This window comes from Mytilus edulis, chromosome 6, assembly GCF_963676685.1.
Source record: "Mytilus edulis chromosome 6, xbMytEdul2.2, whole genome shotgun sequence".
Lineage (NCBI taxonomy): Eukaryota > Metazoa > Mollusca > Bivalvia > Mytilida > Mytilidae > Mytilus > Mytilus edulis.
Window position 1 is genome coordinate 73,790,410 of NC_092349.1, and position 18,965 is coordinate 73,809,374.

General features: G+C 32.0%; 1 protein-coding gene across 1 annotated transcript in view; it reads left to right on the forward strand.

Annotated features, from left to right (window-relative positions):
• LOC139528389 (Fanconi anemia group J protein homolog) overlaps window positions 1–18,965 on the forward strand; it is a 70,463-nt gene that overhangs the window by 7,758 nt on the left and 43,740 nt on the right. Inside the window, exons 4-11 of the mRNA XM_071324360.1 lie at window positions 214–252; window positions 2,001–2,072; window positions 2,713–2,792; window positions 7,790–8,017; window positions 9,560–9,781; window positions 10,346–10,406; window positions 11,765–11,874; window positions 14,611–14,744. Of these exons, the coding sequence (XP_071180461.1) occupies window positions 214–252; window positions 2,001–2,072; window positions 2,713–2,792; window positions 7,790–8,017; window positions 9,560–9,781; window positions 10,346–10,406; window positions 11,765–11,874; window positions 14,611–14,744 (946 nt within the window). The remainder of the gene's footprint in view (window positions 1–213; window positions 253–2,000; window positions 2,073–2,712; window positions 2,793–7,789; window positions 8,018–9,559; window positions 9,782–10,345; window positions 10,407–11,764; window positions 11,875–14,610; window positions 14,745–18,965) is intronic.

The following is an 18,965-nucleotide window of genomic DNA, read 5'->3' on the forward strand; positions in this document are numbered from 1 at the left end:
ATCAACAATGATAATAACGACAATCATCCTTATCACACACATCTTCAAATAGACTGTCCTAATGCAAATTAAAACGTAAGCTCCGCCCGATCAGTTGAAATAACATTGGTAATACCAGAGAATCTTTTTATGGTTATCTGATTATAGTTCTAACTGTTAACTTAGATTTCTATATCCTATAAATACCTACCAAGGTTTTGTTTTATTTTTCAGCCAAGAAAAGACAGGAAGAATCTGAATCAGAGCATTTAAGTAAGATATAAGTCAAGTATGCACTCTTGACCATGTTGACCTGGAAGATTATTTGACATTTATTTTCATAAAACAAATATGATTGCCTTGTCAGATTGCATGTTCTAACTGTAACCTTTCAAAAGTTTTTAAAATAAGAAAAATGATTTAATTGATCAAGAGCCTGAAATTTTAATGATATTATGATTGAATATTATATAAACATCTGCCAGGTTTAATTTTTTCACCAGGAATATCGTCTTAAAAATCTTTTAGAAAACTGAAGTTGTATTGCATTTGTTTCTTCTGAAAAGACAGTATAGGTCATTTTGCAGCTTTTAAAGGAAATGTTCTGACGTGTTCAAATCTTTGAAAACATGTTTTTTGGTATAAGATATGTAGGACTCAAATCTATGAAACCTTGTTTTTTTGGTATAAGATATGTAGGACTCAAATCTATGGCAGGTTCCAAATCTATGTCAGATTCCTAATCTATGGTATATGTGACGTCATGCCATCCCAAATCTATGGCAGATTTTTTACAATCCTAATCTATGGCAAGTTTTGTAGTTTCCTAATCTATGGCGGATTTTTATTGTTTCCAAATCTATGGCAAATTTTTTTGCAAACGGAAAACAATGAAGTATAGTTTCAACCAATGACTTGTCTTAAGAAAGAGGAAATATACGACAACGGGAACATGTCTATAAACATTTGTGAAAATGGTCAACCAAAAAAAAGGCATAAATTATAAATTCATAAACAGTAAAAAAGACTTCAAAATGAAATGATGTGCTCCGTAAAAAATAAACATATTTATTCTGTGCATGGTATCTATTTAACCCATTCATTAAACCAACTAATAAGTCCTTTAACAAACAAGAAGACGGCTTTTTATATAAAAAAAAAAAATAAGATAGCAAATAAAAATAAACAGTTTGAATTTTCAAATAATATTTATTTCATCGATATCGTTAATTCATCTTTTTTATTTGATGTGGATTTAAATCAAATTTGTATCTGGTAATTTGATCTTTCACTTTATAAACTTTGCCAGCCCTAGACCATAGACTACTACCAAAACTCCTCTTTAAAAAATATGCGATACTGAAAATAGCTGTGCCCTTATTCATCGCGGGCATTGACCGGTACAGCACATCTTGTCTCTCTTCGGAATAGTAGGTCACATCTTCCTTGAAACTACTGGCAAATTTTTGTGAGGAAAATAACTTCATCTTGAATGGTGTTCAAATCTATGGGTTCCTAAATCATTAGCGGCAGGGAAGATGTAATATGGCGTTATTCAATTGTGACGTCATATGTTACTCTCTCCACCAGATCTGCCATAGATTTGGAGAAAACAAAAATCTGCCATAGGTTTGAGTTGTTTGGTGTTTGTAATGTCACATTTACCATAGATTAGAAATCTGCCATAGATTTGGAACCCGCCATAGATTTTGAGAAAACAAAATTCTGTCATAGATTTGAGTTGTTTGTAATGTCACATTTACCATAGATTAGAAATCTGCCATAGATTTGGAACCCGCCATAGATTTGAGTCCTACAGATATATTGCACAACCCCAAATTTGATAAGATCTATGTCAAAAGGAAGTGGAATTTTAAAGTTTAAACAATACAAACATATTAACTAAACATGCTTTTTCAAAACTGATTTCTCCTATGAATTATTTTGCCACTGGATTTTAAGCAACCAACAATCAATCAATCCTGTGAATTACATGTGTAAAATTTTTCTTTGTTGTTTAGAGTCGAAAGAGTGCTGCTGTAAACAGAAACAGTCAACAAAAGAAGTCTTAGATACCTCAGAAGATGATAAAGGTATGATACTGCGTTCTAATAAACATGATGTACATGTGCTTCTGATAATAAAGAAATTGCTATGCTGAAAGTCTTGCCATTGACTCCAAACAAAACATGCCAAACTTGTTTATAGTTATTAGTGAAAACTGATTTTCCTCCTGTCTAAACAAAGCTCAGATATGATCCTATAATGCAATTGCATTAGGAAGTTACAGATTGAATTCACTTATGGGTGGCTTGACTGTTTTTTTGCCAATTTTGACTTTGAAAATTTGGTGCAAATAACAGTTATACACACTTTTGTCTAAAACTTTCTCATATTGAGCTGAATTAGTGTGTGAGTCTACAATGATGAGAAACAAATCAAGTTTACAATTACAAGCTTTTGACTTTCACTCTTTAACATGGCTTCAAGCTATTTTGCATGCAGGGCCATTCCTTTCATTCTGACACATTTAGTTTCTAAGGCAGTTGTATACAAAAATGTCTGTTAACTGAATATTGTAAAAACAAAGAAAAACAAAATTCTTAAAGACAATATCATATGTATGTTTATGATATTATTACATGACTCAGTTTACAATCACACATCATTTGAAAACTAAGTCAGACTGGTAGAGATAATTCATTAATAATTTTCATTTTCTTTTTGTTTCAGTTAATTTCAGTACTAATTTGATCATACCAGATTCAAATATTTCTGTTAATGTTGTGAGGGGACAAATAGCTCACCAACAGGTAACCTTTATGTTGATTTGACAGTTTTTAGTTGTAAATTTAAAGTTAGGGCTATTCCAGAAAAAAATGTATGGGGGTATTGGAAGGCAGTTTTTGTCAGCACCCGCCACCCAGACAATTGTAATTGAGAATTATAGTGCATTATAGTGTGAAAAGTTGCTCTGATACCCATCACCCATGTATTATTAATATGATGTGCCTTCCAACCCCCCCCCCCCCCCCCCATACATTTTTTTCTGGAATAGCCCTTAGTATGAAGTAGGTAATCCATTTGTTTAGTAAGCATGAAATATGTGCCACTGGACATTAAGCTACATGTAACATATATTATTCCAATTATTTGTTTACCTGCCATTTTAGCTTTCCAGAAGTAAATTTTGTATATATTTTTCTTATCGTTTCTCCATTGAACTTTCCAATTCATTACTTACTTTGCTTGGTTTTGTTTTGAATGCATGCCACTTGAAATTCAGAAACCAAGTTTTCAATCATAAATTTTAAATGTCAATGAAACAAGACTGTTGTAATTTTATAGAGCAGGAATAGGAAACACATTGAAAGTTGTAAAGCAACTTTTAGTTGTTTACATTCTTATTATTTGGTCGCGGTGGGTAGTTCTTGCTAAATATACTTTTACACTATTTACCAACTGTCATCCTTCTCAATTCACTTTGTTTCTACGTCTTTCCTAATGATTAGATATTGCGCATCATATGAGGATAAACTTTTTCCATCCGTCATCAAAACCATATGATTGTAAAATCTGTTTTTCTTTATATTGAAAAGATAGATTTTACACATGTTGTCGTATGAAGAAAAGGCTGATTTCAGCAACTTTTCTAATGATTGAAAATGACTTTATGATGGTTAGATTAACTTACTTTTGTCCGTCACATTATCATATGATTTAACTGTTTTGTTATGAAGGAAAGATGTACTTTAAATGCAATTTCTAAATAAATATATTGCTATCACGTTGGCGTCGTCGTCGTCATCGTCGTCGTTGTCGTCGTCGTCCGAATACTTTCAGTTTTCGCACTCTAACTTTAGTAAAAGTGAATAGAAATCTATGAAATTTTAACATAAGGTTTATGACCACAAAAGGAAGGTTGGGATTGATTTTGGGAGTTTTGGTCCCAACATTTTAGGAATAAGGGGCCAAAAAGGGCCCAAATAAGCATTTTGGTTTTCGCACTATAACTTTAGTTTAAGTTAATAGAAATCTATGAAATTTTGACACAAGGTTTATGACCACAAAAGAAAGGTTGGGATTGATTTTGGGAGTTTTGGTTCCAACAGTTTAGGAATTAGGGGCAAAAAAAGGGCCCAAATAAGCATTATTCTTGGTTTTCGCACAATAACTTTAGTTTAAGTAAATAGAAATCTATGAAATTTAAACACAAGGTTTATGACCATAAAAGGAAGGTTGGTATTGATTTTGGGAGTTTTGGTCCCAACAGTTTAGGAATAAAGGGCCCAAAGGGTCCAAATTAAACTTTGTTTGATTTCATCAAAAATTGAATAATTGGGGTTCTTTGGTATGCCGAATCTAACTGTGTATGCAGATTCTTAATTTTTGGTCCCGTTTTCAAATTGGTCTACATTAAGGTCCAAAGGGTCCAAAATTAAACTTAGTTTGATTTTAACAAAAATTGAATCCTGGGGGTTGTTTGATATGCTGAATTTAGAAATGTACTTAGATTTTTAATTATTGGCCTAGTTTTCAAGTTGGTCCAAATGGGGGTCCAAAATTAAACTTTGTTCATCAAAAATTGAATAAATGGGTTCTTTGATATGCCAAATCTAACTGTGTATGTAGATTCTTAATTTTTGGTCCAGTTTTCAAATGGTCTACATTAAGGTCCAAAGGGTCCAAAATTAAACTAAGATTGATTTTAACAAAAATTAAATTCTTGGGCTTATTTGATAAGCTTTATCTAAATATGTACTTTGATTTTTGATTATGGGCCCAGTTTTCAAGTTGGTCCAAATCAGGATTCCATATCAAGTATTGTGCAATAGCAAGAAATTTTCAATTGCACAGTATTGCACAATAGCAAGAAATATCTAATTGCACAATATTGTGCAATAGCAATTAATTTTCAATTGGAGTTATCTTTCTTTGTATAGAATAGAAGTTGATAATATATGTTGGAAATTTGCCAGACATGACTATGATGTCATTTTCTATTTTTATTTGCCAATAACTTTATGTAAATAACTTCATTGGAAATTTGCCAATATAAAATGTTGCTGATGAATTTTTTTATCCTTATCTTATCTAAAATGTTTTTAGATAATGTATGTTGGACATTTGCCAGACATGACTATGATGTCATTTTCTATTTTTATTTGCCAATAACTTTATGTAAATAACTTCATTGGAAATTTGCCAATATAAAATGTTGCTGATGAAGTTTTTTTTATTGTTTTATACAATAAACAATGTATATTCACTTTTACTACCAACCAATCTTTACCATTCAGTGATAACAAGCACTTTATTTTACATTTTAATATTTTATGATGTATTTAAAAGAGTAGTTATTGTTGCAAACTCCATTAGAAATTTGAATTGATATCAGTTTTGGAAAAAGGGAAACGGGGATGTGAAAAAAAAAGGGGGGGGGGTTTAAATTTTTCTCATTTCAGATTTCATAAATAAAAAGAAAATTTCTTCAAACATTTTTTTGAGAGGATTAATATTCAACAGCATAGTGAATTGCTCAAAGGCAAAAAAAATATTTTAAGTTCATTAGACCACATTCATTCTGTGTCAGAAACCTATGCTGTGTCAACTATTTAAATTTAGATTTAAAAAGTTTGAAGAAGAAATCTTTAATTGATTTGTAAAATCTTGACATTTGTTTTGTGTAAAAAAAAACATGTAATGTCAAAAATTTGATCACAATCCAAATTCAGAGCTGTATCACGCTTGAATGTTTTGTCCATACTTGCCCCAACTGTTCAGGGTTCGACCTCTGCGGTCGTATAAAGCTGCGCCCTGCGGAGCACCTGGTTAATCTATAAAATAAAATCAAACAGACATATAAAACTCTAATTGCACGTGTTGGTTTAATCTATTCATATCTTTATTTATGTTTACATCGCTTATATGGTCATCTGAGGTCAAATCGATAGTTAATTAGATGGCGTCTTGACTAAAATACACACGAAACGAACATATATATTATCTACCCATGCTCTGTAAACTGTTTATTTTAGACTTTTGATAGTTTGGATTAATGTTTTACATTGTTATAAATCAAAAATGAGAATTTGAGTCACATCGGTGATCATGAATTTGACAGCTAGTGCCCCTTTAAGCTACATGTAACATATATTATTCCAATTATTTGTTTATCTGCCACTTTAGCTTTCCAAAAGTAAATTTTGTATATATTTTTCTTACCGTTTCTCCATTGTACTTTCCGATTCATTACTTACTTTGCTTGGTTTTGTTTTGAATACATGCCACTTGAAATTCAGAAACCAAGTTTTCAATCATAAATTTTAAATGTCAATGAAACAAGACTGTTGTAATTTTATAGAGCAGGAATAGGAAACACATTGAAAGTTGTAAAGCAACTTTTAGTTGTTTACATTCTTATTATTTGGTCGCGGTGGGTAGTTTTTGCTAAATATACTTTTACACTATTTACCAACTGTCATCCTTCTCAATTCACTTTGTTTCTACGTCTTTCCTAATGATTAGATATTGCGCATCATATGAGGATAAACTTTTTCCATCCGTCATCAAAACCATATGATTGTAAAATCTGTTTTTCTTTATTGAAAAGATAGATTTTACACTTGTCGTCGTATGAAGAAAAGGCTGATTTCAGCAACTTTTCTAATGATTGAAAATGACTTTATAATGGTTAGGTTACTATTGTCCGTCACATTATCATATGATTTAACTGTTTTGTTATGAAGGAAAGATGTACTTTAAATGCAATTTCTAATTAAATACATTGCCCCTTTGTGAACACAACTTCTCTCAGAACATTTGACAGGTTTCCATTGAAAACATAAATATAAAGCCCCTATTTATAGCTAAAAGTTGATACAGGTATTTAAATTAAGTATTGGAGTCTACTATGATGAGTTACAGATAGAGTTTATGATTTTTTTTTTTGAGCTGGGCCATTTTCATCTTTTCGACATCTATTTATAGAATAATTAATCTGTCAAACCTTATGCTCTATTTTTCCACAGCATAATTTGGTTGATTGGTTTCAATATGAATGAAGCTTTGAATAAAAATGGTTTAGCAGGTGTGATGTTATTCTTGAAAGCAAATTGTATCTGGTTTCTAGGCCATTTGGGATCAAGATGCTTTCTGAAAACCAGATAATGTATCTAAAACCTTTGCTGACATGGAGATAAAAAACAATTATAACATTTTGTTACACTCAAGTAACTGTTGAATAGGATTGCCAGTTTTCCTACCGAAGGTTGTTGGTTTCTTTCCAAGCACTCCTTGCTCAACAAATAAAATCTAGCTTCCATGGTAAAGGCCAATAGACAAATAGTGTTGAAAATTGAAATAATGATACACTATGAGCTATTTTTTCTCAAGCACATAATGTGCTTACATAGCATATTGCAGTGGTGATTCTATTGATGTATCAATTTCAAACATTAAATAAGGATACAGTTTATGTACAAAAAGATGCAAAAATAAGATACATGCTAGAAATGTGAATTTAGAAATTAATGCTAGGTTTTAATTGAGGCTAATAATAAGACCCTTTGAGTATCACAATGATAAGAACTGAAATACTGATATATGATACATATACATGTATATTATGAAATTTTCCTAAAATTGCAATTTTTAAACTCACATTTTTGTTAATTCTTAAAAAATCACAATAATAAATGCACTCAATGATTTCTGTAGTTACAGTATTATGCTATTGTTTAATTTAAGTTAATGTTTGAATTATTTATGGAGTTGTATTAGCAAAATAAAAGTCTTCATTCTCTTACAGGCAAATGTAATAGTCAACACCACTTCCACAAATCTTCAGTTAAACTATGGTGCTGTGTCCCAGTCTCTGTTATGTGTTGGAGGACCACAGTTACAGAAAGAATGTAATCAGAAATACCCTGATGGGGTTAATATTGGGGATGTAGCAGTGACATCTGGTGGTAGTCTCAAATGTGATGTTATCTTCCATGGAGCACTCCCACAGTGGAAGGATGCAGGAGCTCTAACCGTAAGTGATTAAATGAGCCTAACGTTATCTTTCATGGAGCTCATACAAAGTGGAAGGTGATGAGGCCTTTTTGGCCAAGTAATCTAATTGTTCATCAACTGTATCACTACTAGCCTGTCAACAATGAGGTGAGTTTGAACTCCACACTTGGCAGGTGCATTCAGTTTTCCTGTCAATGGTTGGTGGTTATCTCCAGGCACTCCAGCTTCCTCCCCCAGTAATACTGACTTCAATGATATGGTCAATAGTGCTGAGAGTGATGCACTCCAGCTTCCTCCCCCAGTAATACTGACTTCAATGATATGGTCAATAGTGCTGAGAGTGATGCACTCCAGCTTCCTCCCCCAGTAATACTGACTTCAATGATATGGTCAATAGTGCTGAGAGTGATGCACTCCAGCTTCCTCCCCCAGTAATACTGACTTCAATGATATGGTCAATAGTGCTGAGAGTGATGCACTCCAGCTTCCTCCCCCAGTAATACTGACTTCAATGATATGGTCAATAGTGCTGAGAGTGATGCACTCCAGCTTCCTCCCCCAGTAATACTGACTTCAATGATATGGTCAATAGTGCTGAGAGTGATGCACTCCAGCTTCCTCCCCCAGTAATACTGACTTCAATGATATGGTCAATAGTGCTGAGAGTGATGCACTCCAGCTTCCTCCCCCAGTAATACTGACTTCAATGATATGGTCAATAGTGCTGAGAGTGATGCGCTCCAGCTTCCTCCCCCAGTAATACTGACTTCAATGATATGGTCAATAGTGCTGAGAGTGATGCACTCCAGCTTCCTCCCCCAGTAATACTGACTTCAATGATATGGTCAATAGTGCTGAGAGTGATGCACTCCAGCTTCCTCCCCCAGTAATACTGACTTCAATGATATGGTCAATAGTGCTGAGAGTGATGCACTCCAGCTCCCTCCCCCAGTAATACTGACTTCAATGATATGGTCAATAGTGCTGAGAGTGATGCACTCCAGCTTCCTCCCCCAGTAATACTGACTTCAATGATATGGTCAATAGTGCTGAGAGTGATGCACTCCAGCTTCCTCCCCCAGTAATACTGACTTCAATGATATGGTCAATAGTGCTGAGAGTGATGCACTCCAGCTTCCTCCCCCAGTAATACTGACTTCAATGATATGGTCAATAGTGCTGAGAGTGGTATCAAACACTAACAATCAATCATATTTTGTAAATAAAAAACACAAAAGAAATCTGAAATAGTATGCTACCGTAGGTGATTCCTAGAATACATATTTAAATACCATGAGGGTTCACATTCAGAAACAGAACTGTTTTGAATTTGATATTCGATGTGTTTTGCTATGAAGCGCTCCTTTAGTGGAAAGAAATAGCTACAGCAGATACGATTAATATGAATATGTTAGATAGATTTAAAATATTTTGAAGAAGGGTTTTGTTTGCTGAGTGGTTTAATATAAAAATAAGGATATTGGTATGAGACAACTATCTGTCAGAAGTTCAAATGAAGTGGATGTATGTTGATTGTCTATAGTTGAAATCTTTGTTTTAGATTTTACAGACCTTCATGAAGAATTGTTTGACAACAGCAAATAGTCATGGCTACACATCCATTGCCTTTCCTGCACTAGGGACAGGAAGTCTTGGTTTCCCTAGAGATATTGTTGCAAGGGAGATGTTCAGTAGTGTACAGGAGTTTGCTAGGGATAGTCCTACCTCATCAGTCAGTGATGTTAGATTTGTTGTGTATGGGGGAGACAGCGGTACTGTCAAAGTAAGTGTACTTTATTTAATTGTGAGGTAAAATCAAAATGGCGCTGATGAAATATAAACAATTTTAATGACATGATTGACTCAAGAAATTTGATTTTAAATCAAAAGAACTGTTTGCTAAATTACATCAACTTAAAAATTTGTTTCTTAAATCAAGGGAACAGTTTTTAAAACTACTTAAACTAAACACAATATGTTATTCTGCATTTTCACAATGGAAAAGGACTCATATTCCGCGTCAGTTCTATATAAGGCCAAGAAGATTTTTAGGCATATATGAAAACTGAATCTTCGTGTGCTTAGACTGAAGGTATGAAATCAGAAAATGCGGTATATATTTAAAAAAAATTATTTCAGAGTTAAGTAGAAAAAGATGTGAGTAGGCAAGGTCGTCATAGGAAACTTGAAAGTGGAAAAATGTGCAACTACAAAAGGTTTCAATTACAATCAGCTGAGGTTTTTAAATGCATATTCTGGTTTTTTTTTCATGGGTTAGTTTTACTGATCATGCTGATCTATAATAAAATGAAATTTATTGCTTTTTATCATGTTTTTTTTTCAACAGGCTTTTGAAGAACACAAACTAAAAACAATAAATGAAGAAAAAATACAGAAGGGGACAGAAGGTATTTAAAATATATTTGGATACTGTAAATTCAGAGATTATTTCATTCATTTATTTACGATTTTTATGCCCCACCTACGACAGTAGAGGGGCATTATGTTTACTGGTCTGTGCGTCTGTTCGTTCGTCTGTCTGTCCTGCTTCAGGTTAAAGTTTTTGGTCAAGGTAGTTTTCGATGAAGCTAAAGTCCAATCAACTTGAAACTTAGTACACATGTTCCTTATGGTATAATCTTTCTAATTTTAAAGCCAAATTAGACTTTTGACCCCAATTTCACAGTCCACTGAACATAGAAAATGAAAGTGCGAGTTTCAGGTTTAAGTTTTGGATCAAGGTAGCTTTTGATGAAGTTGAGGTCCTATCAACTTGAAACTTAGTACACATGTTCCCTATGGTGTGATATTTCTAATTTTAATGCAAAATTAGATTTTTTACCCAATTTCACGGTACATTGAACATGGAAAAGATAATGCGAGTGGGCATCTGTGTACCTTGGACACATTCTTGTTTTTTTAATAATGAACAAAAATGTGAGTTTGATTATTGTGTTTATAGGAAAACTTAGATACATCATGTACAAATATATGCATCATATATTAGAATACAAGTTCTTATTGCAACTCAAGAAGTTGCATTTACTGCATTATTAAAACCTCACAATGATTTCTAAATTCACAGTAGCCTGGGCTGTTGCTGAGTACTAAGTTGAGGGCACTGATTTTTGCAGCATAGTCTCTATTCTTCTTAGCCATCAATTTTGTCTTGGTATTTTCTTTGAAATACACTACTGGATGCTGAGCAAGAACGTAGCAATTAACCAATAAAATTTGAATTACAGAGTCTGTTACAGATACACTTGTTCATGAAATAATGCCACTTTTTATAGGCTGCAATGTTCATGCAAACCAACACTGTACCAATGAATTTTAAGAGCCTAAAAATAATGTGAACTAAAGATTTGTTTTTAAACTTTGAAGGAGAAAATTTAAAAGCTGATGAATATCCTTGTCTCGTGGGTTTTCCTGCTATTAAGAATGCATCTTGACGTCACAATTTCCATTAAAAAAGCATGCATAGTACAAATTCATATGATATGATGTAGGAAAACATGTGATCTGACCATACTTTTTTAAGTTGCAAAATATTCAATTTGAGCTATGTATTTTAGCCAAAAATATCATTGTTTCTGTAGATGCTAAATATATCAAAATGCAATGCCATCAAGATTGTGTATAATTATGTGACTAAGATAAGATTTATGTCAATACCATAGATTTCTATGAATTTTAAAATTAGAGTAGAAAACAATTATGCAATTACATTAAAATTTCTATAATAGAATAAACTTTTTGTTTGTAGGTACCACTAACACTAAGAGTTCCTCTACTATTGTTATACCTGAGAGTGATGATGAAGATGACGACTTTAAACCACCATCTATATATAGAACACCTGGAAGTAGTAGACAGGTAATTATATACACCATAGAAGTTTCATTTATGAAAATATTAGGGCTATTTCATTAAAATGTATGTGGGAGGGTAGGAATGGAAGTTTTATTTTTGAATATAGGTCATGGGTCTTTTTTCATGTGTCTATTACCGTTATGCAAAATTATCTGGGAAATGGTTCTTGGTTGTAAGGATATTTTGAAAGTCCCTTCCTACCTTTCCACATACATTTTATTGGAAGAGACAAATATTCATTATCTGTGAGCATCTAAAAGATTATATTGAACATCAGTTCATTCAACATAAACAAATTCAGGGGTTTATCTGAGTATTTTGGGAAAAGGGACCCTGGCCAGTTTTGGGAATTTTTTAACGCGCTTTTCAATGAAGTTGGGAAAAACAACCAATATACCAAATGTTAGTTTTAATGTGTTTTGTTCATTAAATTTTGTTTTGTTGGTGAAAATAAAGTAAGTGTTTATATTAATGACATATTCGATCGTGAAGGAAATTTATCCGAAAGTTTTATTTTAAAAAAGTTAATTAATAAAACAAACTGGATTGCAGAGTTTAAGATGTTAAAATCCTGCATCCCAAAAAAATGGATGCAAGTTTTAAAAAAAGAAAACTCTGTTAAAGAGTATAATCAATATATGTAAGGTCAAATTAAGATGGCAAAATAAACAAATTGAAACAAAAGATATCAACAATAAAATACTCTATAAAACTTTAGTAGATAAAAAATATATAAAGCCAATCGGTATCAACATTTGGACAAGATATTTAAAATTAGAATACATACCACAGATGTCATTTGTATATGATTTTATATTTAAAATTTTAAAGGAAAATAAGTTAAAAATTTTCAGATGGAAACTGCTTCAATATATTATTCCTACAAAGCAGCTACTATTAAAGTGGAAAATATCTGAGAACGATAAATGCAATTTTTGTAAAACAAAAGAAGAAGATTATTTGCATTTCTTTATTACATGTTCATTTTTGAAAGATTTTTGGGAGAAAGTACATTATCTTCTAGCAAAAATGAATTTTCAAAACAAGATATTAGCAAAACATATAGTATTTGGATACAAAATATCAGATCAAGGGTATAACGGTTTTAATTATTTCTTGACAATTATAGGTTTTTGTATTTACAAGTCGTACTATGTATCCGAGCAAAAACTGAAATTTTTAGATGTGTATGCTATGTTTATAAAGGATTTACGAAGGTTCATGAATGAGAACAAAACAGTATCTCAAAATGTATATTTCATAAAGTTAAAAAGATTGAAATAATTGATTGGAATAAAAAATAATGTTTTATTATATTTTATTATATTCTGTGTATTTTCCTGGATACTCAGAAAGTATTTCACAGGGATACTTTATTGAAGCTTGGACAATGAAGTAAACATGTAACAAGCAATTTGAAGAATAAAGAATATTTATTTGTTGGAAAAAAAAAAAAAAAAGAAAATAAAGTAAGGACTACCTACACCTTCTTTGTTTTTAAATATAACAACATGGCATTAAAGTTTATTTGAGTATCAAAATACTGAGTTCTAACTTCTTAAAGGATTGTTACATTTGTTTTTGTTTTGACATGAAAATTTGTGAACTAAAATATTTTGAGTTCTGTATAAAATATATCCTGTTTCTATTTTCTTTTTTATGCCCCACCTACGATAGTAGAGGGGCATTATGTTTTCTGGTCTGTGCGTCCGTTCGTCCATCTGTCTGTCCGTCCGTTCGTTCGTTCGTCCGTCTGTTCGTCCGTCTGTTCCACTTCAGGTTTAAGTTTTTGGTCAAGGTAGTTTTTGATGAAATTGAAGTCCAATCAACTTGAAACTTAGTACACATGTTCCCTATGATGTTATCTTTCTAATTTTAATGCCTAATTATATTTTTTATCCAATTTCATGGTCCATTGAACATGGAAAAAGATAGTGCGAGTGGGGCATCCGTGTACTTTGGACACATTCTTGTTATATATCTTTTGGTTTTCAATTTTAGTGTTGCTATGATAGCTGTCACATGTGTTTGGTTCTTTTCATTTTTTATTTACTGTATTTTATTGACAAACCTGGAGTTATATACTTGTCCGTTCCCGGATTTGATCTGGTTTTAGTATTTTCCCACACTTCCTGTTTATTTATGGCAGCCATTGTTTGTCAATGTTGTTTGTCATTCAATATGTTTCAACTTGGATTTACACATTACTTGTTGGCGATTTTTGGCATAAAGCTAGCGGTTGAATAAAATAAACATCTCTGTCATGAATAATAAAGATGAAAATGAATTGTGTGATCATTTGGGAATTTTACTCCCAAAATTGGGAAAAATGTAGGGTTTTTTGCCGTTGGGAATGGGTCCGAAAACAGGACCCTGTGGAATGCTAGAAAAATCCATGAAATTGCACACTTACTCAAAATTGCTTTGACCAATGTAATTGCATTCAAACTTTCCCATGTTGTGGTTTGAGAGTCTTTAAACTTTTTGACGATTTTCACTTTTGTCCTTACTGTGTAATGGAATTGTTTTAATTTTTACATATTTGGTGCTAAATCATATATTAGGCATTAACAATCATGACAATATATTTTTAACTTTACTAAACTATTAAAAAATGGATTGTCATAGGTTCTGTATGCTCCGGTTGATTTCTATATGATGAAATATGAGTTTTCATACATACAAGAAGGGAAAACAGTGCTTGATTTTTTTCTGTAGCATCTATTATAATTTTTTTAGTCTTTGAGTGAGAAGATAAAGAAACACCAGTCTATATCATATGACGCAGCTGAGCCTGGACCATCAGAAATGGAGAAAGAGGAAGATGGTTGCTGCTGTAATTGTGGTGCAGAAAATAAACAAAACAGTAGAAAGTAAGTCTATTTTAAACTAGTGAAACTTTGGGGAACTAAGCTTTTGATATGATGAACTAGCATGCAGGCATTGTCAATTCTTTCTGACAGAATTTTTATGAAGTTCAGTAATTAAATTTTTGGCCCCAGGTGATCAGAAAAACACATCTAACTTCACTGTATGAAATAAGCCCCGCCCCCTTTTACCTAATAAGGAATATAAAGGGACGTAACTCCACTACTAACCGTGTATGAGATAAACCCCGCCTCCCTACTAACCTAATATCAAATATACACGGTTTGCACGCGGACGCTTTTAACCAATCATATTCCTGGAAATGTATAGGAGGTAAGATAACTTCACTTACAGTATTCCCGGAAGAAACTTCTTTTCTTCTGGAGAATATTTGTACATATATACCAAATGTGTACAAATTATAAAACAATAAATTGTACGGAATATTTAGCCTATATAGATCAATAAAATAGAATTGGAAGGGCCATCATCTGCCCTAAAGTTGGTGATGGGAAGATATTTCCTTCTATTTCTTGACCTGGAAGACCCGGATATAGAGTGGATACCAGATAACATATAACACACAAAAGTCCATATGTCTGATTGAAATTGATCTGGGTATTGCAGTCTTAAGATGGTTTTTCAACTCAAAATCAGGAATTGATATTTAAAAGTGAGTGTATTAAAAGGCAATCCCTTATGATAAGTTAATGCTATTGTCTCGCCTTGGCGCAGTCAGATGTATTCGTTTGTGATTAGGTCAAGTTCATAGTGAACCACTTTAGCACATCATATTTCTATGGTCATGGAGAACATTTGGCCTCACCTCCCTCAGTCATGGTCTATTGACTTTGAACACATTTTCTTAGTTTATTTGTATTAGTTCATGATTAGATCAGTTTAAGATGAACTGCTAATGTTAAGTATAGATATGATAAAGCAATTAAAATTCCATGACAACTGTTTTCATTATTTAAATAATTTTCAGTAAAAACAATCATCAATTCTGATTTAGAAATTAAACGTTTTTGGACAGTAGTGTAACAGTAACACATAAGAACAAACTATAAAAATCAGTTGAAAAGATGTTAACTAATCAGCTTCAAAGCATATAAAATTTCTAATAAAAAACGCAAAAGACGCAATGTACAGATCTGAGAGTACTCATAATCACTGAAAGCTAGTTCAAGCTAATAACAGCTTAAAAAAATTACATACCTAAAACTAGTTGTGCATACAGTCAAACCTCCCTGTGTCCAGCTGGATTGCATTGAAAACTCTTGAAAAGTCCAGCTATTTTGTCTGTCCTGGCAAAATTCCTGTTACATCAATGTATTTCTGACTCATGATGACATTTAATTGATTTGAAATCTCAACTCAAGTAAATTTTGAAGTCCTTTCAATAAAAATTATTATTAAAATCTACTCAGATGTCTATAAATTCAGAGAAAAAAAGCTAATTTCAGTTCAAAATGATGGATCAAATTTGGAAATCTTATGTTTTTATTGTGCATCAAAATAAGTTTCCTCATGAGTTCTAGGTCAGTAAATTTGTTTGTATAACAACACGATTGGCAAAAAGCACGACATAGGTATGCTGTTTCTGGCTTCGGCGTCGGTGATGGCGGTGTCAACAATGTATTAGTTTCTGATGAGGTCTAGTTTATGGGGAACCACTAGTGGTGAGTCAGAGATATTTGGTATGCAGTTGTATAAGTATTGGCACATCTCATGGAGATTATTTGGCCCCGCCCCCTCAGTTATGGTCTATTGAATTTGAAACTTTTGCCTAGTTTTCATGTATTAGTTTGTGACTAGGTCTAGTTTATGGGGAACCACTAGTGGTAAGTCAAAGATATTTGGTATGCAGTTGTATAAGTATTGGCACATTTCATTACCACAGAGATTACTTGGCCCTGGCCCTTCAGTTATGGTCTATTGACTTTGAAACTTTTGCTTAGTTTTCATGTATTAGTTTGTGATTAAGTTTAGTTTATGGGGAACCACTAATGGTAAGTAAATGATAATTGGTATGCAGTTGTATAGGCATTGGCACATCTCATTAGCATGGAGATTATTTGATTTTGCACCTTCAGTTATATGGATTATTGACTCTGAGATTTTGCTTAGTTATCATGTATTAGTTTGTGTTTAGGTTTGTTTAAAGGGAACTACTTATGATAAGTCAATGGTCTTTGCTAAACAGTTGTATTAGTATCGGCACATCTATTTCAATGGAGATTGTTTAGCCATGTACCTTCAGTGATGGTTCATTGACTTTGAATATTTGCAAATCTTACATGTCATGCATGTTAAGGGCATACGATACAGTAACAGGGGAGGTGATGGCGTTGCTAACGTAAAATGTTATTTTTGTGACGTCAAACTATGACATATTGAGAAAAGATGCATTTTTCACCTGATTTTTATCATTCAAACTGATTTCATTTGAAAATGAGTGCATGGACCCCTATTTTTTAAAACGACAATTTGTTTCATTATGCAGGGAGATTATGTGGACCAAATTTTATAAAACTGTAAATAGTACAATTTTTTTAATTTTGATAAATATACAGCAAAAAAATATGTTTTTTCTCAATTCATGCCCATTTGAAAAATATGAGTTATTTCTGAATAAGAAATGCATAATTATTTAGAATACTTATAAAATGCAGAAATTACAAATTATTTAACAAAAAAAATTTGTGTTTATCTTTTAAAACAAAAAAGTTATTGTTTTCTTTCGAAAGGGAAAATTTCGACCTCATTTAACTCAAAAAGTAGCACATGAAGGTATATTTTTTATTACATATTTGATTTAATCAGGCAAAAAATAGCCTATATGGAAATTTTCATCAAACGGTTAATACTGGATCAAAACTGTATCGTATGCCCTTAAAGTGTTCCTATTTTCATTTCAATATTTGCATTATTGAAATTACAAAAAAGTGAGACAAATCTCTGTGATAACAGTTTATTTTGTTATAATATTGTCAGCTCGTAGAACACCTGATTCGATAGGTTAGTCGAGAAAGATGTTATTGCTATTTAGTATCAATATGTTTTTAGCAGTCAATTTTGAACTCAATGCAATTATGAGTTGATATTTTAAGGTCAAATTCTTGATTTTTATGCAAATCCGAGGTCTGTCTGTGTCAGGTTCTTTTATCCAAAATGAGGTTCAAGTTTTGTTTTGCAAAATGTACAAAAAGTAGTTCTAGAAAGCTGTCATAAAGACATGACATTTTAGAAGTATTACCTGAGGTCTTGTTTGTATCCTCTTTGGGAAACATTATCAAGATAACCAAACAAATGATAATAGAATATAAATAAAAAATTCTTTGAAAGAAAATTTGTTTACTTTTCAATCGATGGAAGGACTTAATTTGGATTTTTTTGCAGTTCCATTAGTGTAAATTTTTAGATTATTTTAAAATTCAATTAATTTAAGCTTTTGTTTTAAATTCTGATAACTTAAGTTTTATCTGCCGAAGTCCTTCGGTAATATGACGTAAGTACACTTGCACTTAAAATGAGTTTATCTAGTATCATATGTAAATTAAGGTTTGAAAATTCATACTGACAATACAGTATAACTGCTTATATATTTGCATTTAAGACCAAGTGTATTCTTAAGAAAATCATTTATATGTAAATTGTCAATTATGGTATGGCAGATTTAAAGTATTTTAAGATTGAATTTTATAGATTTTTATATGTAATTAAAATCAAACGTAAAATTTGACGTATATTGAATTTCACTAGCAAGTAGCTGTTTTTGCATTGTATTGTCAAATTTGATTGAAACTGAAACTTAATTAGTTCAGGTTTTTATACCATTACGTTGCACTTCAGAAATCATTTAATTTGCACTGTTTTTTATACAGTCATCTTTTATTTTGTTATTGTCAAAGGAACCAGTTTGTTGTGATCTGTTTGTTAATTGAAAATTCTTGAAATAATTCAAATTAATTTTTTTGTATTTGTTGTTTTTGTCAAGCCTTTGACTATAGTCGAAAAAGTGATACATAGCGATCCTACATCAGTCATTGTTGTCATTGTCATTGTTCACAAATATTCACTCTGTGGTTAAAATTTTTTGAAATTTTAACAACGTTCTTAAACTATCCTAGATTTCTACCGAACTTGGACAGAAGCTTTTTTATGATCAAAAGATAGTATCCAGAAGTAAATTTTGTAAAAATAAAATTCCATTTTTCCGTAGT